Raw genomic sequence first — 24,990 nt, 5'->3', positions numbered from 1 at the left:
GCAGGGAGTTGAACTAGGTGACTGTCATGTTCCCTTCCAACTCTGCAATTTTATGAGCCCCTACTCAGAGAACTTCATGGTATGGGGTGGAATACAAATGCTGTATCTTTTTTGGAAAAAACTTGTATTAGTGCATCCAGGCCTTGGGAGGATGGAGGATTTTGGAGGCATCTCTGTGGTTTTGCATATGTGATTTCTTGATTTGTAAATAACTGCAGCCTCCATACGAAGTGGGCAATCTTCCTCCTCCCTGGGAGCGGAGCCAGAGGGAGAGGGAGGGCTCCAGAGGGATTCCGGAGAGCGTCCCGGGAGGGAGAGAAGCAGCACATCTTCTGGGGAAGGAAATCAGCGTAGCACCAGTGGAGGAGGGGGGCACAAGGGGGAATCGGCGAGGTGGCTCCAAGACTTCGCCGGGAACCAGCGGGGAGAGCACGGGTCCTCCGATGCCCACACCCTCCCTGCGCAGAAGGCTTCCGCCCAGGGAGAGTAGGCGTAGGCTAGGCGTCAAAGAACTTTTATGCTGGAAGAAGTTCAAGAAACGCCCACTGACGGATTCTGCCAGCGATTGAGACAGCCACGGGCGAGTGGCTGTCCGGACAGGAAAGGTTCACTCAGGCAACCCAGCCAGGTGTGGCACCGATTTACGCACGAGCAACCCCTAGAACCATTACAGCACCCCATCTGTCTTGCTGCTCCATCACAGTCGACTCAGCTCTATCGAGAAACTTTGCATGTTGTCCTGTTGCTTGAGCTGGGGCTAGGTGGGTCACAAGTTGCGGCACCTTCTCTTCCAGCAAAACAACCAGCTTGCATGTTCTCCGGCAGAAAGACAAACATGGCACAGATGTTGCAGGTCACTGCAGCAGCTCCCTCGACCGCCCAGTACTCTGGATCTCCCCCTTAAACTCCCCCACTAAATGCCCCTGTTCGCAAGCTCACAGAAGCTGCAATGAGCTAAGTTTGACTGTTGCTGGCTACTAACTCCTCCACTTCCTCTTTCAGCCTGGCTTCCTCTGTACATGTACTGAAAACAAACTCATTTTTTTACTTCATTTGGCGGAAGGGGTGTGTGTGTTATACACCAAGAAGATGATGCTTCAAATGCACTGAGATCATAGTTGTTTTAAGCAAATGTTTGTGAGGTATAAAGCCTAACAAAAGAAAGTCAGAATGCAAACTGCATCAAATTATCTTTACTTATCTTTTGTCACTCATATTTCACACAGTAAATCTGACATAATACTGACCTCTTTTTACATTTCCATGTACTGAACATTTTGTAGAAATACACATTTAGTTCAAATACACTTTTTAGTTCATTCATAGTTCTGAGGAACAAGTCGTTCCTTTATATTGATTCCATGTCAGCAACATAAATTATATTTCCGTACCCTTGGAGATATCATTTCAAATAAAGGAAAAATACAAGATAAAAGGGTTCTTTTTTTCTTCTTTCACTTGCTTCACATTTATGCATACATAAGAAACTGAACACAAATTGTGTCAAAATATATACACATGTAAACATCTTCTTTTAAGTCACTTACCTCATATAGTGCTGCTTTTTCCAGAAAATGTACACTCCATACTGGAAACTTAGCTATTATTTTCACTTTTCCAATGGCACTACTTTTGCCTATGAAACAATTTGAAGGGGGCAGAGGAACTATAATTTCCTAAGCCCTGCCGGACTTGCTTTAGCTTTAGTTGGGGGTAAACGACTTTTTCTTTCCCCTTTTCCCCTTCACACATTATTAAAATGGTTCCCTTCCCACTGGTTTCATGCCTCCAACCTGGTATATCCTTTTCTCAGCCCCCATTGCTGTCAGAGCAACAACAGTGGAGGAGCGAACAAGATGGCATGTGCGGATGAGCTTCCTTTGCTGCCTGCAGAGAAGGAAGTTCTACAAGATCCACCAGCCTCTCAGCCCCCCTTCCCAGTAGCATAGATTTAAAATAATAATAATAATAAATTAGGCAAAATGTGGCCATTTTCTTAAAATGGTCTGTTGGTGACTTTTTCAGATAGAAAAGTTATTTTCTTGGCTGAATAATGATCATCATCTATCATTTCCCAAAAGATAATTTTTAATGCTGACTTGTTTTAGAGCCCTATAAATACTTAAGCTTATGCACAATTTTATTTGGGAAGGTAAAAAAATAATTAACATTATTTTGACTCTGGGACCAGTCACTTAAACTGTAAGTATTTAAACATATATTACCTAAATAATCTCATGAAATATGATATATTTCTATTTTTTATTTACTCAATTAAATGTAATTTAGAGTTAGGAAATAGAATTTACGTGTTTCTCATGATATTTCACCATCACACCCATAGGTTTAACAATGCAATCCTTTCTATGTCTACTCAGAAGTAAGTCATGCTGTGTTTGGCTAGGCTTTCTCCCTAGTAAGTAAAAGAATGCAGCCTTAATCTTTCATGAAACAAGTTATATATCTACTAAAAATGTTCTGCCAATTACAATTGTTCCTTGATTATTCTCAAATATTGTGGTTGTTTGGCACACAACTATGGCTCAGGTAGCAGAGGAGCTCAAGCTGCCAATGAATAACTAAGTGTCCAGTGATACCATTTCCAATAGAAAAAGCTCCTGTCCTGAGCAATGCTCACTAACAAATGGTCTCTGTTTGCAGTCGTCATGGGGTTCCCATCAATAAATAGAATGTCAATGCAACAATAAGCAACAAGCAGAATGGAGAAGAGAAGGTCTGATAGGCAGCTGACGGCATAAAAATATCTTCATACTTGTAAATACTGACCACGCGCTCCGAGACAGGTGGAGAATCTATGTCATGCCTAGTTATAGAACCTAAAATAGTTAAAGAACAGAGAGCAAGAAATTGAGCAGGGTTGCTTAAGATGTTAACTCTATTTCTCGCTAACTAGCTAGCATTCAAAATGGTCAGTCTGATCCAATACAGTGGTACCTCGGGTTACAGACGCTTCAGGTTACGCGTTTTCGGGTTGCGCACCGCACTGAACCCGGAAGTACCGGAATGGGTTACTTCCGGGTTTTGGTGCTCGCGCATGTGCAGAAGCACTAAATCGCCCTTTGCACATGCGCAGAAACGCCAAATCGCGAGCCACGCATGTGCAGATGCAGCGCTGCAGGTTGCAAGCCTGCCTCCCACACGGATCATGTTCGCAACCCGAGGTTCCACTGTATTTTGCTCTTTTTTTTAATGTGCAAAGGAAAGCATGCATTCCTACATCAAAGACGGTAGCAAGGTAGTCTGGTATGGCTTGGTCCTTTGTGAAGTATCTACTTACAGCAAAGAAAGCTATGCATAGATCTGTAACAGCTGCCAATTCCTGGGAACGTGAAGGTCTCCTTGCCAGCATATAGGCATAGTGCAAGGAACTGAGTTCTCTACAATAAAAACCTAAGTATACTTACTTATTGGGGAGATCTCCCTAATAAGGTTGAGCGAACATGCTTTGGATTGAGAGAAGAGACAAAACTACAATAATTCTGGAGTGCTATGTAACTTCTTCAAGTGACATCATGAACTAAAAAATAAAGCATAGCAATGACAGCTTAAATACAAATCATGCAAACTACAGTGGAATGGAATTAGTTCTGCTTATGGTGAATACATGATGGATTAGATATTGCTAACTTCATGCATTCCTACTGGAAAACACTGCTGCTTTAAATTAACTGCAGTTAATTAGAAACTCAAAAGAAGAACAACTTACCCTGAATTGCTGGGCCCCAAGCAAATAAATAATACCAGCTCAGATGAAGATCTACAATAGTTTCATCTCTGGGGACCTTCACAGGACGCTTGAATCGACATGTTACGCGGTTGTTTTCAAAAAGACCCTCTTCGTCTCTAGCAGGATTTCTTGGGATTTCTTTTGCCCACTGTCCAACATTGTAGAAGTGATGTATTCTGACTCTTCCATTGTCATCGTGAACACAAGCCATGACATCATCTCCACCCTAAATGGAGAAACCAAAATAAGGATTCCACTGTGACATCACCTGTACCCATTAGAAACGAAGGAATTGTTCACATGAGAACTTCAAATCACAGACAAACCATTAACAGTAACAAATCTCTTAAGCAGGAAGAGGTGTCCCTACTACACCCTTGTGCAAATTAATTGAAACAAACAATGTAGTTTATTGTACAAAACTCACATATACATGTACAAAACTCACATATACGTACATTAGGAACGGATAGGACCTCTGCTATTTTTAAGCAGCATTTGAACACGGTTTGGCATGGAGTCTACTAGTTTCGAACAGTCACTGTTGATTTTCGGATGCCTGTACCACACTTGAATCAGCGCCTGAATGAGCTTCTCCATAGTCGTACAGTCTACAGCACGGAGGCGACTTTTGCATATAGCCCACAAATTCTCAATGGGATTTACGTCCAGGGAATTCCCTGGCCAATCAAGTACCTGTATTTGCTGCTCTGTCATGAATTTCTTCACCATTTTCAATGTGTGACAGGGGGCTAGGTCCTGCTGCAATATCCCAGTACCGCAAAATACCTCTTTTCCAGCTCTGGAATAACTCTTTCGTAGAACCTCAATATATTGTGGCAAGCGCATCATTCCTTCAATTGGCTGCTGGCTTCCAACACCATAATCATCAACTGACTTTTTGTGTTTGTTTTGAGTACAGGATTATGAGTAAGACAGAAAACATGCTTTGTTTCAATTAATTTGCACAAGGGTGTATATATAGGCTGATTCCGTCAGAAAGTTCTTCCTGATTTATACAGATACTTACCCCCTGCCTAGATTCTGCCAGCTATACTCTACTAATAACAATAATGGGTTACCCTAGAGATACCAAGAAGTAAGACTGAAAACAGGCATTTCCAACATTTCTCTTTTTATGACTTTTCTAGGGATTAAAATAGGGCTACTCCTGTTATATCTATTTGCTGTCCATGTAGCTGCCTTGTTCATGTGCAAGTCGGGGTGGGCAAATCCAAGTTTGACATCAAATTGGTGTCTGCGTGAGGGAAGCTGAATGCTTCCCAAGGTCCATCACCCCAAGGACTTTTCTCCCAACCCACCTCCAATAACAGAAGAGTTGGGACAGAAATGCGTCTACTGACCGAGCACACAAAGGTAAAATGCACGTTGCTTTTAACTCTGCTGCTATGCTGTATGCATGAACATGGCAAGTCTGGCCCCATGACTAAGCAAATGTGTGAGTATTCTGTGTTCTGGAAAATGTGATCTCAGAGAAAAGCTGTGAAGCATCAACAGGTTTTTCCCCCTATTCCTATTTTCTACTCCTATCTGCATGCTGCTTAGTAAAAATAATTAGTAATGTTTACTTTCTAGAGACAAGCTAGAGCAGTATGTGGGTGCGTAGAAACTACCCAGTTGCACACAGGCAAAATTTAGACATATTGCTCTGCCCACCTTGTCTCTGGCCCCGCCCACTACTGGCATGTAACTGGCAGAAGACTGGCGAGAAGGGTATGGTCCTCAGGCTGACAAACGCTCCACAGTTCTTTACAGCTTCATCTGAGATGCTTTAAAGCATATTTTTGCCACCAGACAAGTACCAAGTACCCCCCAGTTGCTGACAGGGTAAACCTCCCCCTTCATCCAGCGTCAGGATGACTAGCAAGTCCATGTTCGGAGGCTGTGATCTCAAGCTCCAGACTTCAAATCTCAACATTGAACTGAAAGGTGGGGGCATTCAAGCCTGAAATGCACTGTTCTGTTGAGCAGGCCTTCTGCTATTTATTTATACCAGGCCTGGATAAGCAAAAGCCTTCTTACTGTTTGGCCATTCACATGTGCTGATGCTTCACAACAACTTTCTTTCCATCTGTGCCCAAAGAATTCCCTGACACTGAGCACACACCATCCATAGCAGCTTCCTAAGCAGCCCTAACACGGTGGTGGTAAATTATGGTAGAAATAGAGAGGGTGTTCATCAGACAAAGAGAGAAGAGCTCTTTATTTCATATATCCCTCAAACAATTCCAATAATCTTTGCCATCTGCTTTGATGGACAATGTGAGTCTTATTTTTTCAAAGCACTTGGGGGCACTAGTAATTTGGTGTTTGTGGGCACCCTTGACAAATACGAAAGTTGTAGAATATGCTTATGACATTGTCATATTTTGTACTTTACTTCTAGGGATTTATTTACCTGAAAATCAATTTTTAAAAAATTTAAAAAGAGAAAGGACCTGTCCAACATCAAGAATGGCATAAAAGAATTGCCCTCTCTTGTGTTTTCATTCCCCATTGCTTGAGCACCCAGTCTAACATCAAACAAGTGGACCTTGGGCATAAAATGGAAACGTTTTACTTTTAACACTTTTCTAACTTACCATTTCATGTCCAAGTATACAATTGTGCAAATCAATACATTAACTTAATTTTTATTCACATGTCCTTTCTTTCTCAAAAATGAATCAGTGCTTCATTATTATTAACACCATCTTACCATTTTCTTATCAGAGGAAAATCCCACAGCTACCCAACCATCTGTCTCGGCACTCAGTTCAAACTCTATGTCAGCTCCTATTCTGCGGTAACTGAGAAAGTAGTCACAAGTCTCCGCATTACATCCTGGTTTACCATACCTACATATGACAGAGGAGACAAAAAAATCACTGCCTATAATTCAGAGATATACAAGGAACGTTTCTGTTTAAGTCTACCTGTACTTTCAACCCAGCTGAAAAATTTGCTACTGACTTAGGGTTGTCTGATGGAAATCTATGGCAAATAGCACTGCAGTCCAATCACTGAGCATGCATAGGACAGCAATATTAAGCACACAAATGTAGGCATCATATAGAGATACCCAAGCCTAAATGTCTCTAGATTGGGCCTCTGGTGTTTTTATTATTTAGCAAATCATGAATTACTTTTTATAATAACTTAGGGTTATATTCAACATAGTGCTAAGTTGCAGTATCCATTAGGATAATGGAACCTTCATTAGAACACATACTGTATGTCTCTCTGTTTTCAAACTTTTTTGAACATTTAGAGATACAACTAAAAAGCTGACGATACGAAGCAGGTAGTTACAACGACACCATACAACACCAATCTGTCAAATAAGGTCCACCTAAACATTTGGGCCACCCATATTTTTAGCAAAAGTAGACTTGGGGAATTTCTTTAGGCGTTAATCTCGGTCTGAGTTTAAGAAACGAAGCTGGTATGGCAAGTGCCATGAATTCCTTCATGTATACTGCAAACAAGTTCCAAGTTATCAATAGCTTCTGTAATACGGTCTCGTTATTTTGGTTACCCCAGAAAAAAGAGAGATTTTTATATGGATTGTGTTTTTATGAAAACAGAAAACTTTGGGTAGGCTATGCACCAAAAGGTAGTACATAGGTAATTTAATAAATGTACTGATTGACTGATGGATGGATTGCATTTCTATACCACCCTTCCAGCTAAAGGAGTTCATAGCAGTGAACCACAAGCAATAGACAATAAAAACATATTTAAAAAATAAATAAGGTTTGGCAAACAAGAGTTCTTTAGTGGAAAATATATTTCAAATTCCAGTAAACATGCATGCCATTGGGCTCAAGATTGCAATGTAACAGCCATAGATATATATTAGTATTAAACATTTACTGTATTTTTCGCCCTATAGGACGCACTTTTTCCCCTCCCAAAATGAAGGGGAAATGTGTGTGCGTCCTATGGGGCAAATACAGGCTTTCGCTGAAGCCTGGAGAGCGAGAGGGCGCCAAGCCATGCTGGCCTCCAGAAGGTCGCACAGAGCTGCCTGCCCTCCCGGGGTCCGCGCAGCTCTGCGCGACCCTCCGGAGCCCGGCGCCGTGCGTCCTATGGGGCGAAAAATACGGTATATAACCAATTCATGGACAGCACATGTTTGGGAGCCAGAATGTCAGCATTTATAAACTTAAAAGCAAACATGTTTCATACCAACCTAAAGCATCCTTTTGTTTTCCCACAGTCATCCACTTTAATTTTTGCAAACGGATCCACTGGAGGAGCAGTAGGAAAAGGATAACCTTGAAGAATCAAAACAAATAATTAAATATGTGGCAGAATATACTTTCTTTTAAAGAATAAACTTTCATATAAGTAAGTTTTGTCCTGGCATATATAGTTCCAATTCTATCAATGTTTAAATTTTTTTAAATTTGGGTTGCTCCTCACCACTTGTTTTTAGCCGTTCTTTATTTTAGGGGGCGGGAGGCAGGGCATATATATATATATATATATATATATATAATCCAAACTGCCAGAATAGATAGATAAGACAGATATAACCCTGGCGTATATCGTTTTAATTTATTAATGTTTAATTGTTTTGTTAATTTTGGGGTTCGCTCTCCCCCTCATTTTAAGGCATTCTTATTTTGATCTGTAAAGGGTAACTTTGAAGAATCAAAGCAAAAAATTAAATATGTGGCAGAATATAATAAACATATAATAAACCAAACTGCCAGGATAGAGAGATATAATCCTGGCATATATAGTTTAATCGCTTTGTTATTTGGGGGGGTTTGCTCTCCCCCTTGTTTTAAGGCGTTCTTATTTTGATCCACAAGCCTCCTTGAGTTCCCGTTAGGGAAAAACATCATCATCATCATCTTTTTTTCTTAAAAAATGTTTAGGAATACTCTCCTTTTCCTACTCATATTGAAATAATAATAATAATAATAATAATAATAATAATAATAAATTTTATTTATATCCTGCCCTCCTCAGCCAAAGCTGGGCTCAGGGCAGCTCACAACAATTAAATAATACAACATTCTAAAATCATTTCATTATAAAATTAATTCAAATCAAATTGATGGCAACCATTGGGCTATATACTGCCCCTCAATGAGGCCAAACTGATTCACAAAATGTTTAGGAGTATGTGTACCCCCAGAAAAAAGTACCCCACCCCATGTACCCAGAAAAAAGTAGTAGTAATTATTATTATTATTATTATTATTATTATTAGGCCTTTGGCCAGATCCAGCCAGGGCCCTTTCTTAACAGGCTGGTCCCGGGAGGCGTCGGTTCGCCTCTCCCGCCCTCCGGCGCCCGCTTTCCCGGGGGATCCCCGCTGGCTGCTTGCGAGGCTCCGAGCGGCGGGCCCGAGGAGCCCTGAAGGGGGAAAGGCGGCGAAGGGAGCCGCCGGAAGGCCTTCCCGCCTGGCGCCGAGGGCGAGACGCGCCGGCCGGCCTCGCTCTCCTCAGAAGCCCCTCTCCCGCCGGGCTCCGTCCCTGGGCCCCTCCTCACCCTCGTCCGAGAGGAAGCGCATGTCGTAGAACTCGCTGGCGAAGGTGCCGTACGAGGAGTCGTGGCGCTGCCGCTGCTCGCCCGCCTGGGCCCCGCCGGGGTCGGCGTCCCTCCCGCGGCCGCCGGCGGACCCCGCGACGCCCCCGCCGCCGCCCCCGGTCGCCGGGCTGCCCCACGACGAAGAAGCCGGCGCGGGCCCGGCCAGCAGAACCAGCCACAGCAAGGCGGCAGCAGGCGCGGCCATGGCGGCGGCGGCGGCGGCGGCCCCCTGACTGGAGCCGGGCTGCTTCGTCTTCCGTGCGCCGGCGCCTCCGCCGCCTCCGCTCTCCGGGCTGGAGGGGCTCAGTCCCCGGAACCGCTTTCCTCAGCGCATGAGAGAGCGGGGATGTGGGGAGGGGAGAGGGCTCTGGGCATGTGCAGAGCGCCCTCCCCACGGCCGAAAGGTGAGGCGGCAGGGAAAGGGGGCTCCGGAGCATGGGCAGAGCGCCTTCCCATCGCCATCACTGGCTGGACCACGGCCGCCGCCAGGCGACCCCATGGCTTACAAAAGGCGAGTGTCGGGCCCGGGCCGTGGGAAACATGGTCTTTTTTGCTTTTTACACAGGGAAACACACACAAACACACGGGCCTAGCCGGGGGGGGGGGGAGTAGGGGGGTGGCTGCCCCCCTCTATCAATTAAAATCAATTAAAAAAGAGCTTTGCCGCCCCCCCAACAAATGCTTGTGCCCCCCCAAAAAAAGAATTCTGGCTACGCTTATAGACACGCATCCCTCCCAAAAATCTACAATTTTTATTTGTAGAATTTTTTGTTTTTATTATTGTTTGTAAGCCACTCTGAGCCCGGCCTTGGCTGGGGAGGGCGGGGTATAAATAAAAAAATTATTAATTATTATTATTACAATCAAAGATTGCATGTCTTCCCTGCTTCAATACAAAACGTGGAGCTTGACCCGTGAACCCGGGTGTGTTTCTCCCCCACAAAATCAAACACGTGTCACTTCTGCCTTCACAGGCTGAACCGTAAACATTACAAATCCTGGGCTCGGCCCATGGCATCAAAAGCCTGGCTCTAGGGCACTTTTGGCCTGCCAGCTGATTCTGAATTAGAACTCCCATTATCCTTGGCTTGCTGGGGCTGATGGGAGTTGTAGTTCAGAAACAGCTGGCAAGCCAAAGTCATAGAATTGCACAGCTGGAAGGGACCAGGGGGGTCATCCGGTCCAACACCCTGCAGTGAAAGAATCTGTTCCCCCAACAAGGGGCTCAAACCCACAACCCTGAGATCAAGAGTCTCATGGTCTGTAGACTGAGCTCTCTCAGCTGGCAGGAGTCATGTTCTAGGGCAGGACTCCTCCTGCATCTTAGGATGTTTTACAGGGGATTCCCCCATGCAAGCAACTGTCAAGAACCACTCAGAGTCAAGGGAAAAGCAAATTTTGTTTTACACACACACACACACACACACACACACACACGCATCCAATCCTTGCCCGTTGAAACTATGGATTTAGGGTTCCATAGTGTCACTTGCACAAAAACATAATACAAGGGCATCAAACCTCAAGATTTTATAACGGACCCCCCCCCCAAGCCATGAACAAATAACAGATCACATCTATCCCCCCCATGCAGCCAGTGTTTCCCAGTGCTTGCCTCGCTGGAAGCCCCCCCCCCCCCACTTCTCTTTTGAAAGTATGCAGTCTTGTTATCCACTCCATCTGGAAGGCCAGAACTATTTTGTAGTCTTGAGACAACTATCAGAAAGGGCCCTAGAAAAAACACTGCACAATATTTTTGTTGTGGGAAATCTCCCCCCACCACGTGACCAGAAAATCCATATTTCCACTGCAGGAATTAATACAGAGATGAATTACAACGTTTTGTGAAAATTGGTATCATATGGTGTGGCAGCATGGCTCATCTTTTTCAGGTGATCAAACACTTTTCAAGAAAAGCACCTTATTTACACCATATGTGTTCTTTTCCATAATGAGCATTTTCGGATATGCACAGCCAGTTTAATATTTGAGCAATATATATTTAGTCATATTACAATTGTGCACTTTTTTCATAAAAGCGCAACTGTGAATAAATCTTGTTTATTTGAATTTAAATTTGAATAGGTAGGTACTACGTAATGTGTTCTGACATTTGTGTTGTAATGTACATTGCAATGTATTTGATGCGGGAAGTTTTTTGTCGGGTTAGGGCAAAGTTGTGTGTGGCCTTAACTGACAACTGTGGGTTAGAAATGCCAGGGGGCAAAACAAGGATGTTATGCATATTTTGATTGGTGGGTACAGGTTCAGAATATACAGTTAGACAGTGTGATTGGCAAGGGCTGGTCAAGGTCAAGGACCCCTGGATGGTTAAGTCCAGTCAAAGTCGACCCTGGGTTGTGGCGCTCATCTCACTTCAGGCCGAGGGAGCTGGTGTTTGTCCACAGACAGCTTTCCGGGTCATATGGCTGGCGTGACTAAACCACTTCTGGTGCAGCAAGGCACTATGATGAGTGCCAGAGCACATGGAAACACCATTTACCTTCCCGCCGGAGCGGTATCTATTTATCTACTTGCACTGGCATGCTTTCGAACTGCTAGGTTGGCAGGAGGAGGGACCGAGCAATGGGAGCTCACTCCGTCATGCGGATTCAAACCACCGACCTTCCGATTAGGAAGCCCAAGAGGGCAGGGCTGGACTAGAAGTGTATATATAGCAAGCAACTGGTCAGCAGATAGTTGGTTGGTTGGCTGGTTGGTTGGTTGGAGAGGACGAGTTGTTGGGGGCTTGGTGTTTGTGGAATTAGCCAGAAGAAAGCAGCAGAGTAAGAGGATCAAGGAAGAAGAAGGAAGACCTGAAAGGTAGGTGAATCGTGGAAACAGAGCTGTAGAGTTAGAAGGGACCTTGAGGGTCATCCAGCCCAAACTCCTGCAATGCAGGAATCTCAACTAAAGGTAGCCATCCAACCTAATAACCTCCAGTGAAGGAGCACCCACCACCTCCCGAGGAGTCTGTTCCACTGTCAAACAGCTCTTGCTCTTAAAAAGTTATTATTCCCTTTGTGAGGGTAGCTGAGTCACTTGGCTTCAGCTGGAGAGACAAGGGGAGAGCTAATTTGCTGTGCTGAGGGCAAAAGTAGGAGCAGCTTGGACTATGAAGCCCTGGTGAGTAGGAGGAGACCAGAGGGAAGATTTCCAGGATGGCATAGCAAGGCAAACCTGTGTTCAGAAGGTCTGTAAAGGGGAACATAAAGAGGCTTCCACAAGAAGAGACTGCTGCATCTGACCGTTGGCCCATATAGTCCAGCATCCTGTTCTCGCAGTGGCCAACCAGATGACTGCGGAAAACCCACAAGCAGTACCTGAGCACAACAGTACTCTCCCTTCCTATGTTTTCCAGCAACTGGTACTCAGAAGCGATGCTTCCTCTGTCAAGGTAGAGCATAGCCAACATGGCTGGTAGACACTGATAGCCATCTCCTCCTGTTGGTGAGACTTAACTGGGATTGTGGGAATAAAAGAGCAATTTGGTTAAAGAGTTTTAATAGGGTAACTGCTCCCTTAAAATTGCCTTAGTATAGCATTAATAGTTGAGTATCAGCAGTAAAGCAGTGCCAGGAGAAATTAGATTTTTACTCAGGGAGGCCAAAGGGTTAAAGGCCAAAGAAACCCGGACAATAAAGCACAAAAGACTGATTCTGCTATGCGACCCTGCACAAAAAAACTGCTATAATAAAACAACTCATGCCAGTTGAGGTAGTAGGCTGGTGTGGAATGTGCCTGGGTTTTGACTTCTTTTGCTTCACTCTCAACATTATTTGATCTCTCATTTGAAAAAAAGGAATCTCCCCCCCCCTAAGTACTGTAAGTGCAATTTAATACCTGTTGACTCAAAAGACCTGCTCCTGAGTTCAATAGGACTTCCTCCCAGACATCCATGCATAAGGTTGCAACCTAACTTTGTTAAAGCCTCGCTCATCAGTCTCAAAAGGAAATTTTAAAATAGAGGCTGCTTCTTACTGAAATAAATGAATTTTGCATTGCTGGAGAGAAACTGGGAGATCATCTTGCTTGTTTTGTCATTAGCTCCATTAGTTGCCTAGATGTGTTTTACAGAACACCTATATAAGTGCTGTCGGTTGCACACCGCTAGCCTTAACAAAACAGACATTAAGGCCCTTTGATCAAGATGCTGCAAAACCAATTTTGAATCATACTGGTATTGTATATTTGTGTCAGTTACCAAGGTACAGATATACAAGCACTTGTAACTTGCATCACTGAGATTCCTGGAATCAACCTACTATAAATGTTAGCATGGGAAATATTTAGTGTGCATTAACAGCCATTAACGATTCCAGCAAAAAAAGGAAAAAACCAACAGGGGTCAGCAACTGGAGGCCTTGGCCAAATCCTATACCACCCTGAATATGAACAGTTGGTCCTTCAATTGTAAATCCATATGCAGAGGGGCATGAGCATGAACACATAGGTCAACACACAGTCCTGGTTGGTAACCTAAGGTGCAGTTTTCTCTCCAATCCACCACACCCATTACCAGTTAAAATACTTGTGTCAGAAACCATTAATACTCTGCCCACAAATTCTCATTTCCTGTGAAATCTTCACTACAGCTAACCAGATGTTGTCTGTTCAGTAAATATTTCTATATAGATGGTGTTATTTAGCACATTAACTAGTTTAACTGCCCATTGTTGCCATGCAGATTTGCTCAGTACTTGGCAGCTTACATGAGCCATCTAGGATAGTTTTATTAATTTACACTGTCTTACAGGTACATCTGCAGTGTTATATGTCACTGCATTCAGGCAGCACTTTATTCAGTTTTTCTTGACATTTCCTTACCAGGTAATTTTTTGTGTTTTGTGTATCATTCAGATGATGTAAAGCTCACTTCTAGAAATCTATTGGAACTTCTGTGGTGCTTCCGGGGGGGGGGGGGGGAATCCGCTTACAACCCCATTAACACTGAAAATCACAGGACTTGTTTCTTTCTTGAGAATCCCACCCCTTAAGCTTTCGAGTTTACTAACCTACTCTTTTTTCTCTAATAAGTGTTTTCCTTGTGTCTCCTTGGGGTACTTTCTTCTTGAGACATTACAGCTGTGGAGAACTTAATCCTGTTGTGCCCCAATTTTGACACACATTCCTAAAATGCTATTCTGTTGTTTGGCAAGTGGGGAAAGTGAGGAGCAACTGTGTCCTGGGGAAGCCACTGAGTGTTAGCAGTCGGATCTTTTGCCCAGATGTTATATTGACTGGATGTGTATTATGTGATCCTTTTCCCCTGGGACTGCAAGTGTTTTTACTGTCCAAGGGCAAACAGAAACAGAGGTGCAACAGCAAGGCCACAGATTGCTGAACCTGTTATCATCTCTCACGAAATCAGTTGTGAAATGTTCTGCTATGCCACCTTGGACCATCCTTCTGTTTTTGAGTTGTTCCCTCAACTTTCAGAATATCAGTTCACATCACCCGGCCTAACTGGCATAGCTTCTGCTCACGCTTGAAGATGTGACAGGTCGGATATGAAATATCTTTTTTGTATACCTGCTGCTGGCCTGTAATCAGAAAGTTCAGACTTCTGCTTTGAAATGAATTAAGTTTATCTTTTTCACATAATGGTTTCCAAGGTAGTTCAGTCACACCCCCAATTAGGGAAGCTATTGTTGGATGAATGCAATTTCCTCAACCTCACATGTCATCCCAAAGACCACTGGTCAAATTAGCTATTGAGAAGTCATGTGCACTTGTTGTAGTACAGCGTTGCACTTCAAAACAGATTGGGCACTGATGAAACACTGGGAAGTCCATGAAGCTCATCTCCTTCCGCTAAATAGGGCATGTCATAATATGGAATTCTTTGGCCTTAGGAAACCAATGTGTCAATGAAACTAAGCGCTCCAGCATATATCCCTCACATATTGAGCGGGAAAATGGGGCTGTGCCCATCAGGTCTGCCCTGTGGATGCAGCTCACAGACATACACCGTGCCAGTCATGTGCTAGCGCTTGTTTGAAGGGGTCCTATGAATGTATCTCCTTCAAGAGAGATCCAGGGCAAATGAAGATTGCATCTTGTGTGGAAGACATGTGCTTATGTTGTTGGCACACGTATACAGAAACCCTTAATATGAGAGCCATTGCCAATGTGCAGAGCAGGACCACCCAACACAACCCCCTCGGGCATCTTCTCAATGCATGGAAGGATCTGAGAGACCCTCACTAGTGGTAGCAGCATCAATGGTCATTGGCCCACATAAATAGGTAATTTACTGTAGCTGATGAGTCGTTTCGATTAGTCTGGCAAATGTACCCTCTACCAACATCAGAAACAAATCATTACTAATAATAAAAATGGAATACAATTGTATGAATGTTTATTTCTAGTTACAAGAAACAGAATCAGTCCCTCAATTGTACAAAAATACCTGAAAGATTACAATTAGCTTCACAACCCCCTCCCCCCACAAAGCTATTTACAGTTATGAAGCAATGCATATTGAGTGAGAGGTTTTGTCTCTTAAATTAATACCTTTTGCATTCCCTGAAAACTTAACTTTTATTCCATATTACAGTCTTGCATTGTGACAATATAATTTACAATAAGCAAGTCTTGCCACTGGAAAGGTGCATTGATTGGTCAAAACGGTCAGGTACTTAGTGCAGAAAAGAGAAGACAAAACATCTAAAAACTGAGGCACGTGTTTCTTCAAGATTAATTCAACAAATAAAAAAGCTGTTCATTTTCAAACACCTATTGTTCTATAACTTACCTACTGGTTTTTTAATCTTTTTTTTTTTTACCAGGTGGTTTGACATTTTCCTTCTCAACATATTCCAAGATTGCTACATGAAGTATTTTATTTTAGAAAATAAAGATCACAGGCAAACAAAAACAAATGATAAAAATTCAACAGGCTCCAGAAACAACCCTGAGCGTCCCTCTTTACATTCATGTCATTTAAATACAAAAGAAGTCAAATGTCCTTCAGTCCTTGGTTTTGAAGCAGCCAACCAGCTGTATCTGCTGCAAATGTTTAAGGTGGGATTTTAACAATTTCATTTCCAGCAAAACCAAAAAAAAAGGGAGGAGCAATATATGGTGCGCTCTAGTAAAGTAGCTACCACGTTGATGTGGCTCATTTCTTTAAAATAGCTCATTTTAAAGTTGGGTGTACAAAATAGTCTGCTATCGACATAGAAAATTATGATAGTCAAAGAATGCAAGTTTTATAAACATGAAACAATGCAAAACGATTTTTTAAAATTTGCTGAAAACTAAGTTAAGACACAAATTTATCTCAAAAGTCTAAATGGTCTTATCAAAACTAGAGAATGAGCATGTTAAATCATTTTTTATATATATAGGAGGGGTGAAACAGAAAATGCAGAGTGAAATCAAAGATAAAATTTAGCTTAATATGATGTCTAAAGAACACTGACAAAAATAATAATATGCACATATAAAACTAGCAAGTTTCTAATAAAAACTAAGTCAAGTTTCTTCATTTTATATGTAGACATTTCATGGGGGCAAAGCTACTAGAATGTGTTCTGTAAACTAAGATACAGTGTTTCTATACCATTGATAATTCAGCTGGCATATGTGACTCAAGCTGGTTATTTTTTCTTAAGCTACTCTCACCGCTATAAGAATACCTTGTGAATAAAGAACTGCTTTTCCAACTTCAGCCAGCGGGATGGGCTATTTATTAGGTACATGAGATAATCAGCAGAGATAAAATTTATTTTGCAACAGTAATTCTGAACATTCCTAGGGTGAATATACTTCTTGCTTTATAAACCGTGCAAAGTACACAAAGCGCATCATGTGTGTATTAACCATGATATTCAAAGTCTGACAGTCATAAACCGTATGGCAATCCAATGGGAAATTAAACCAGCACTGACCTTCCACTAATGCTAGCTACCGCCAGAAGGAAAAGCACAGCAATGTAAACATGGAACAAACGAAACATTTAACAAGAGATTGTCCTGGTTCAGATATTCTAAAGCCCTCCAAAATGTGTCTCCCCATGAAGGCAGCTGGTAGCATCCGAGCCAACCTAACTATGCCGCCTGCATTTTACTTACCATATGTGCCCAAATTTCCATTTATCAATTTGGATTAAAGCTGGGTCAGGGATTATTTGCTCCATGCAGCCCATGCCCGCCTGGAAGGCTTTAGAGAGCCTAAAACAGGCCTTGAAAATATCTGCTTTGCATATAATGATAAGCCACAGTTTGTTCAGCAAATCACAAGTTAACGACGAATTGCTCAACGAAGGATCAAATAATATATGGCTTGTTTCTCAAGAGTTTGTTTTGCTTTCCAGCGGCACTCTCCTCGGACTTCTGTAGCTTGCTGAACACTTTGGTTGGAGTGGCCAAACAAATCATGGTTAAGGAAGGGTGCTTGGTTCACTTGCAATGCCAAACTATAGCTAAAACAAGTCAAGATTCATAAGCCTACAACAAACAATGGCTTCACATCATGATTTGTTGGCAGTAAAGAAATGAGAAGTTAAAACCACTGGGCAGGCTCATGTGTAATGCTACACCACGGTTTAATAAACCATGGCTTACCATGGTTAAGTAAGGCTTAACCATGGTTAAATGATGAACCAGGAATGAAGCAAAACCAAACCAGTTTGCCACAAACTAGTTTGACCAACTAATATAAATACTTTAGTGCATATACCCCCAAGTATTAGGTTACTGAATTGTCAATGGTAAATTCAGCAGTGGCATGAAGGGTTGAATATCCAATTTCTATTAGCAATAAAACAAGCCATTAATCCAGCACTACTGCATATTATCACCCAATCATTCTGGTGGCACTTGCATAACTTTTCTTTGCGCAGGTCTGAAATGGATGGAGAGCAGTCAATGGATTTTGCCCACAGTTTTGTACAGAAGTTTTGGCAATCCTGCACAATACAAGCAAGACACAGTTCAACTGAAGAAGAAATTATTCAAATTTACCTGACTGGGCATCACTGTTGCCTTGCCAACACTGAGGACAGGCATAGGCAAACTCGGCCCTCCAGATGTTTTGGGACCATCATCCCTAGCTAACAGGACTAGTGGTCAGGGATGATGGGAGCTGTAGTCCCAAAACATCTGGAGGGCCAAGTTTGCCTATGCCTGACTTAGGAAAACAACTCTATGGGTTTTAGCCAATGTTAGTCACACTCATGAGTAGATCCACTGAAATTAATGGACATTAGTAACGGAAGTCCTTAATATTCTCTATGGACCTACTCTGAGTAGAACTTAGTTGGAAACAACCCTATGTCTGTGCCAGTTTGGCCATATCCAACAGTCTAACCATAATTAGGAGACCAGGATACTCCGTGGCCATTTCCCTCTTTCTTTCAGTTTCGGAGCTAATTATAGTTAGGCTTACATCTTTACTGGCATTTTCAAGTAACTGTAGACCCAAGTCATTTGCAAACAAGGTTAAAGACTTATTTGCAATCTGTGTTTTGGTTACTGAAAATGCGGGTTCAGAGGCTGGAGGGAAGGATAATGCAAACGCAGGGGGCCCTCTTGAACTCTCAACCACGGTTAGGAGATTGGACAGTGATACACCTGCACGAAAGGCCCTGTGACATGGTCAGAAAGCAAGGAAACACTGAACTTGTGTCCTACTAGGTAGACTAAACAAATGAAGCCCCACCTCCCAAAGCTGGTTCCAAAGACATATTGTCACTCTAGCCTTTGTCAGTGGATTTTCCCAAAGGGTCATGCAGACCAGAGGGCTCTAGTAGGCTGAGAATGCGGGGGAAGAGAAAACACATTCAGATTAAAATGGGTTAAAACACATTTATGCATAGAATCAGAATCCTTTGCATGACTAGCTATTATTAGTGTCCTGCACACAAGCTACAGCCATTATATATTTTTTAAAAACCCAATCATTCTAAAGAGTACATATGTTGGTATGTGTATATTGCCATAGTTGTATCCACACTGTTTCTTCAAGAGCATCGGTACATAACATAGCTGCTGATTTTCAGAGCCATCAAGTCATATTTCTGTCTTCTAGATCCTTGTTAGGCTGAAGCAACTCATGAAATGCAGGATTTAGATTAATACCCAAACCCTGCATAAGTGTAAAAGCTTTATCAGCTCCTAATATAGGCCATATGCAATATCCAAAAAGTAGGAGTGCAAAAAACAAAAAATAGTAGAGTGTGATCAATACAAAAAGTAAACACACTAAGTCTTAAAATTCTCAAGATTATTCCAGGGCAAGAGTTCTTTTCAATAATTTTGCTTCACAAACTTGATTCTGTTAAATGGACCAGCCAAGGGACAGTTTCCAGTTTTGTTTAATGATTTTACACACCCTTTCCTGATTTTAGGGGTTGCTAGGACACTCAGCACCAAGCATGTTTAGGTGTTATACAAACCAGCAAAACCTCAGTCTGTTGCTCAATTCATCCTTTTCCAAATCCCCAAGGTGCATAATTCTTGTGAACAACTATTCTGCTAATTCCCCAGTGTCAACCTTCCTTTTATAATATTTCTCTAGCAACTTCCATCACTGAGCAAAGTCGGTCTTCAACATGGATCAAAATAAAGGTCATAAGGCCACACGTATGCAGTGGTGTTTGAGTTTACACGGCAAAACTCCCTTGTTTAGTTGGTAGAACTCAACAAGCTGTATTAGGTCAGTGAATTTGGTGCTGCCATCATCCAGACTGAAAAATATCTGTCCGTCATCTTCACACTTGAAAAATTAATAAAAAAAAATTAATACACTAAAACCATGTCAAGTTAAACAGCAATATAACCAAATTAGGGTGCTAACGAATGGATGGATGCACATCAACAAAGGATGTCATCTATCAATTGAGCTAATACTTCAGACTTGTTTAAAGTTGGTTTTACCTCATCCACAATTATGATATTCAAAATATAAATTTCACCATTTCAAATTTGGGGCACAGCAAAGCTCCATCTTTTGACTTAACCCTTAGCCCATAGTCCCAACAATAATAAATATAATAAATAAATAACATTTAATTTATATCCTGCCCTCCCCAGCCAATTCCAGGCTCAGAGCGGCTAACGAAGAAAAATAATACAGCATTCTAAAATCATTTCATTCTAAAATCAGTTCAAATCAAATTGATGGCAACCACTGGGCTAGAGTTCTCTGAGGATTACCAAAGGAGGGGGTCAGGCTGTGCCTTGGCCAAAGGCCTGGTGGAACAGCTCCGTCTTGCAGGCCCTGCAGAAAGATGTCAAGTCCCTCAGGGCCCGACTCTCTTGTGACAGAGCGTTCCACCATATTGGAGCCACAGCCAAAAAAGCCCTGGCTCTGGTTGAGGCCTGTTGCCTGTGACCTTCAAGATGTTTTTGTTTGAAGACTGTAAGGTCCTCCGTGGGAACATACCAGGAGAGGCGGTCCCTTAATCTCTCAGTAGCTTTTGATACTGTTGACCACAGTGTCCTCCTAGACCCGAGATGGCCTAACTTGGCCCTCCAGCTGGTTTGCTGCATTGGGGGGGGGGGGGAGATAAGCAACTGCCCTCTTCTGACTGATGGACCAGATCAGGGAAGAGGTCTTGCCCAACTTAACATATTCTATGAAAAGTACAGAGAGGAAATGAGAAAAAATTCTAGTTTCAGAATGCTATCATTGGTTGAACTGAAAAGCCTTTCAGAAATCTTCATCAATAAAACCCATTGTGAATTCTGCACCACATTTTTTAAAAGTGCCGTACTTACCGGCAAAATCTGGAAATGCTTAATTTTTTGATGGTGACACAGTGTAAGTACAAATGCCTTTGGGTTACTCTGACTGTCCCGGAGAAGAAATAACCTGGGAAGCAATATTATACTTTATTATTAAATGGATCTCCGTTTCATTATTTTACCAGCTGACAGGAGCGATCCAGCAGTAAATCACACCAAGCTAGCTGGAGTTAACTCTTTGTTAGCAAAAACAGGATCTGCATAGGTGTGTCGGGCCTAATAAGCACAGCAACTTTTCTCTGGCAGGTCCTGCAGCCATGAAGCAGTTGTTAAGACTGAAGGTCCTCCTCACAGCTGCCCAAGTCCCCTCTTCTCCAGTGTTTTTCACAAGCTGTCTGAGACTATGCCTGCATGCCGCCACCCTCTCCACTGCCCTTTTCACCCCTCTTCTGGTTCTGGGAGACCGGGGGGCGGGGAGCTTGTCACATGCTTCTTCACCAACAGGGCTCCTCTATGGCTCCTGGCTTCCTTCCTCTCCTGCTTCTGCTTCTCCCTCGAATTCTGGACTTATCTCTGCCACAGACACTCCCAGCTCCCCAGGTTCTGCTCCTCTTCTTCCTTTGGGGTTCCCCATTGGGTTCCTCCCGCCATTCCTCTGTGTCCAACCAGTCTGTGACACCAGCACACACTAGAGTCTAACTCTTAACTAATTTGAAATTTGGCTGATGAAATTATGACAATCCTTGCAACCTTGGAAATGCTCATGAACAGTCAGATAATCAATCAATATAAGTCTTTTTAATTACCAACCATCAGGGTTGCAGGCCAGAGCGAGGAGAATTTATGCAGAACATTTGAGCATTCATAGGGAAGTGTAACGTAAGTCCCAAATTAAAACCCAGGCAGAATGAGAAGATCTGCTCAGACCCTGGAAAGGTGATGCTGGTAGACAACATTTTGAGCTACATCCTGTGATCCGACAAACCTTCAGTAACATAATATGCCACCCCATTTCCTCCTCACCCCCATCCCTCGCCAAGGATTGTATGCCGTGGTCTTTTCAGACTAGGTAAACTAGGTACTTTTACATGAAAATTTGGATCATGGTTGTATCTGAGACTCTGAGCACAGCGGCAAGTATCACGTGCTGGGAGGAAAAACATACCCGTCCACAAGTCCCTGCTGTTTAATAATCCTGTGTGATTCTTCTCTAGAGATTCTGCCGTGAAACCAGTTTTGTGTCCTATGAATAACTGAAGAAGAAATAACTGGTCATTGCTAGTATTCAGCACTGTAGCCCAATTCTTCTATTTATATGCCACCCATCTGGCTGGGTTTCCCACAAAAAAATGAATCAAACATAAAAGCCATTGCACGAAATGTTTAACACGAACGGGGCTAAACTAAACATCAACGTTCCCTTTTAAAAGGACAAAGAATAAACTCTAGCTTTCTGGCACAAGAAGAGCAAATATGGCTTAATATAATTTAAGTTAAATTTTAATCAACATGGGCACCATCCAACCACAGATAAGCACTGAAGTTTGACGGAATTCAGCGGAATCAGGGAAAATTAATTACAGCCTCAGATTTCCCACAGAAATTATACGAGATCATCCACCTCTCCAAATACTTGTCAGTTTCAATTTTTCATACCTGTGTTCAGCATGGAAGGATGAAGAGGACTTTGGCTACCCAGGATATTCATTCTTGTGCTGCGTTTCTGTAGAACAAAGAAGCAAGCACAAAACCTCAAATAATTAATATTACAGTTTCTTCATGCCAGGAAAAGTATTGCAATGCATTGAGAATATGTGAAGTTTCTGTACCTTAAAAATAAAATTAAAAAATTAAAAGTTGAATTTTGATTTGGCTTCCAAATCAGCCAAGAAGCTCATTGGGGGGAAAGTTGAAGCAAATTTCTCCAATCCAATTTTATTGTTATACAAAATGCTCTTTGGATGAAAAGTGTGGTTGTGTGTGTGAGAGAGAGGTTTTTTGTCCACATGGAGCAATAATCAAATTAAGTCTCTTTTAAGCATACGGGGAGGCTGCTTAGTACTCCATTGATAAGCCAACAACACGCCATTAGCCCCATGTCAATCAAGGCCATCAAGTATCTTCTTCAGCCCTGGGTTCAAACCTCTGCTAAACCACAAAGCTTCCTGGATGATTTTGGACCACTTATTGTGACTTAGTTCTAATCAATCACAGGGATTTGAGGTTGTGGGAGAAGAAGAAGAAGAGTTTGGATTTGATATCCCGCCTTTCACTCCCTTTTTAAGGAGTCTCAAAGCGGCTCACATTCTCCTTTCCCTTCCTCCCCCACAACAAACACTCTGTGAGGTGAGTGGGGCTGAGAGACCTCAGAGAAGTGTGACTGGCCCAAGGTCACCCAGCAGCTGCAGGTGGAGGAGCGGAGACGCGAACCCGGTTCCCCAGATTACGTGACTTAACCACTACACTACACTGGCATATCATTTATACAATTCTGAGATCTTTGGAGGAATTTTTTTTTTAAGTTTGAATTATTTTTGTCGAATGCAAATCACTTTACACACACACACACACACAGAGAGAGAGAGAGAGAGAGAGAGAGAGAGAGAGAGATTTGAGGTTTCTATTGGAGGCAGGGTGCAAGATTCATGAAAATCCTACAGCATGTTAGAGGTAAAAACAAAAATTTCAGTTCATTTAGGAGCAATTGTTATAACAATATTATCCAACACAGCACAGACTATCACCTTATTGTGTGCAGGCCCATTTAACTTTATATTGTATATGCAATTTAAATCACATTTAAATCATATTTAATGGCAGGAATAGTAATAGCAACTAACAAAAACAATTTGGACTACTGTAATTCACTCTATATGGGGCTGCCCTTGAAAACAACTCAAAGGCTGCTTCTGGACCAAAATGCAGTTAAGTAGTTTTTTGAATTTGACTGGAATCATGAGCCATATTGTGTTGATTCTCAAAGATCTGCACTGGCTGTCGATATGTTTTTGGTCTGAGTTCAAGGTTCTACAGATGACTTACAAAGCCCTGAACAAATTGGAGCCCAAATGGCACAGCGTCTCTCCAGATATAGTCCTGCCCAGGAATTAAGATCATAAAAGGAGGCTGTCTTCAGTCCAACCTGTGGGAATTGTATTCCTTACAGTGATTGGCATTCTCATGGTGCCACCCCAGTTTTAGAATGCCCTGCCCCCCTGATACTATGGTTCTGCTTCCAAATTACTGTTACCCACCCAGAGATCCAAGATAAAGAGAGAGATAAATATTTCAAACAGAGGGGACAGCACCTCAGCTCTCCTGAGGAAGACATATATGACCCCTTCATGTGATGGGCGTGTCCAAGATGTACGTCTCACGTATGCGTGTAACCTTGCTGCCCTTCTGAAACAGCACTTGGCACACACCCATGCTCATTTTACTGTGAATACAGTGATACCTTGGGTTACATATGCTTTAGATTACATATGCGTCAGGTTACAGACTCCACTAACCCAGAAATAGTACCTCGGGTTAAGAACTTTGCTTCAGGAAGAGAACAGAAATCGTGCTCCGGCGGCGCGGCGGCAGCGGGAGGCCCCATTAGCTAAAGTGGTGCTTCAGGTTAAGAACAGTTTCAGGTTAAGAACAGACCTCCAGAATGAATTAAATACTTAACCCGAGGAACCACTGTATTGCAGAATGGAAAACATGACAGGAAGCTATTGCAAGGTCTACCAAAATTTGAGTTTCTGCAACACAGTACTGCCCCCGCACTGCTTCTGGTAATGTCACAAGGAATTCAAACCGTGTGGATTCTGGCGGGCAAATATAGCTGCCACCTCACCAGCATCTTGGAGAACCAGGAGCTCTGACATGGAAATTCAGTCTCCACTCACATGATCAAATTCCTTCAGACGTTCCCGCCACCAGCCACACCACAGCGGCTTCTGACAATGTTAAGCCAGTTGCTCTTTTCTTAGACCTTTGTTCATAAATAAATTT

The 24,990-nt window shown here is 42.6% G+C and overlaps 3 protein-coding genes across 19 annotated transcripts in view; all 3 read right to left on the bottom strand.

The window, feature by feature from the left end:
* The window catches only part of GALNT1 (polypeptide N-acetylgalactosaminyltransferase 1), a 538,911-nt gene that overhangs the window by 267,144 nt on the left and 246,777 nt on the right, over positions 1-24,990 (bottom strand). The window lies entirely within an intron of this gene.
* Positions 1,179-9,616, bottom strand: FRRS1L (ferric chelate reductase 1 like). The gene is made up of 5 exons (XM_083408063.1): positions 9,257-9,616; positions 7,944-8,028; positions 6,468-6,606; positions 3,728-3,974; positions 1,179-2,837 (listed from the first exon to the last, which is right to left on the bottom strand). Exons 1-5 carry the CDS (start codon positions 9,498-9,500, stop codon positions 2,665-2,667), a joined length of 888 nt encoding a protein of 295 aa, XP_083264189.1. The 5' UTR covers positions 9,501-9,616; the 3' UTR covers positions 1,179-2,664.
* The window catches only part of GRB10 (growth factor receptor bound protein 10), a 92,037-nt gene continuing 82,683 nt past the window's right edge, over positions 15,637-24,990 (bottom strand). For 5 of the 17 annotated variants that reach the window (XR_014503956.1, XR_014503958.1, XR_014503961.1 and 2 more), the window contains 5 exons: positions 22,645-22,711; positions 22,154-22,241; positions 21,022-21,115; positions 18,593-20,017; positions 15,637-18,323 (listed from right to left, as the gene is read on the bottom strand). Coding sequence is in view for 5 of the 17 variants with exons in the window: in XM_083407612.1 (XP_083263738.1) it covers positions 19,871-20,017; positions 21,022-21,115; positions 22,154-22,241; positions 22,645-22,711 (396 nt within the window). In the remaining 12 variants the exon portion in view is untranslated. Of the gene's footprint in view, positions 20,018-21,021; positions 21,116-22,153; positions 22,242-22,644; positions 22,712-24,990 lie in introns of all 17 variants that reach the window. The other 12 variants (XM_083407612.1, XM_083407613.1, XM_083407611.1 and 9 more) reach the window with 3 other exon arrangements.

This window comes from Podarcis tiliguerta, assembly GCF_965153285.1.
Source record: "Podarcis tiliguerta genome assembly, chromosome: 13".
Lineage (NCBI taxonomy): Eukaryota > Metazoa > Chordata > Lepidosauria > Squamata > Lacertidae > Podarcis > Podarcis tiliguerta.
Note: the sequence above shows the minus strand (reverse complement) of the source record. Positions and strands in the feature narration are given on the sequence as shown.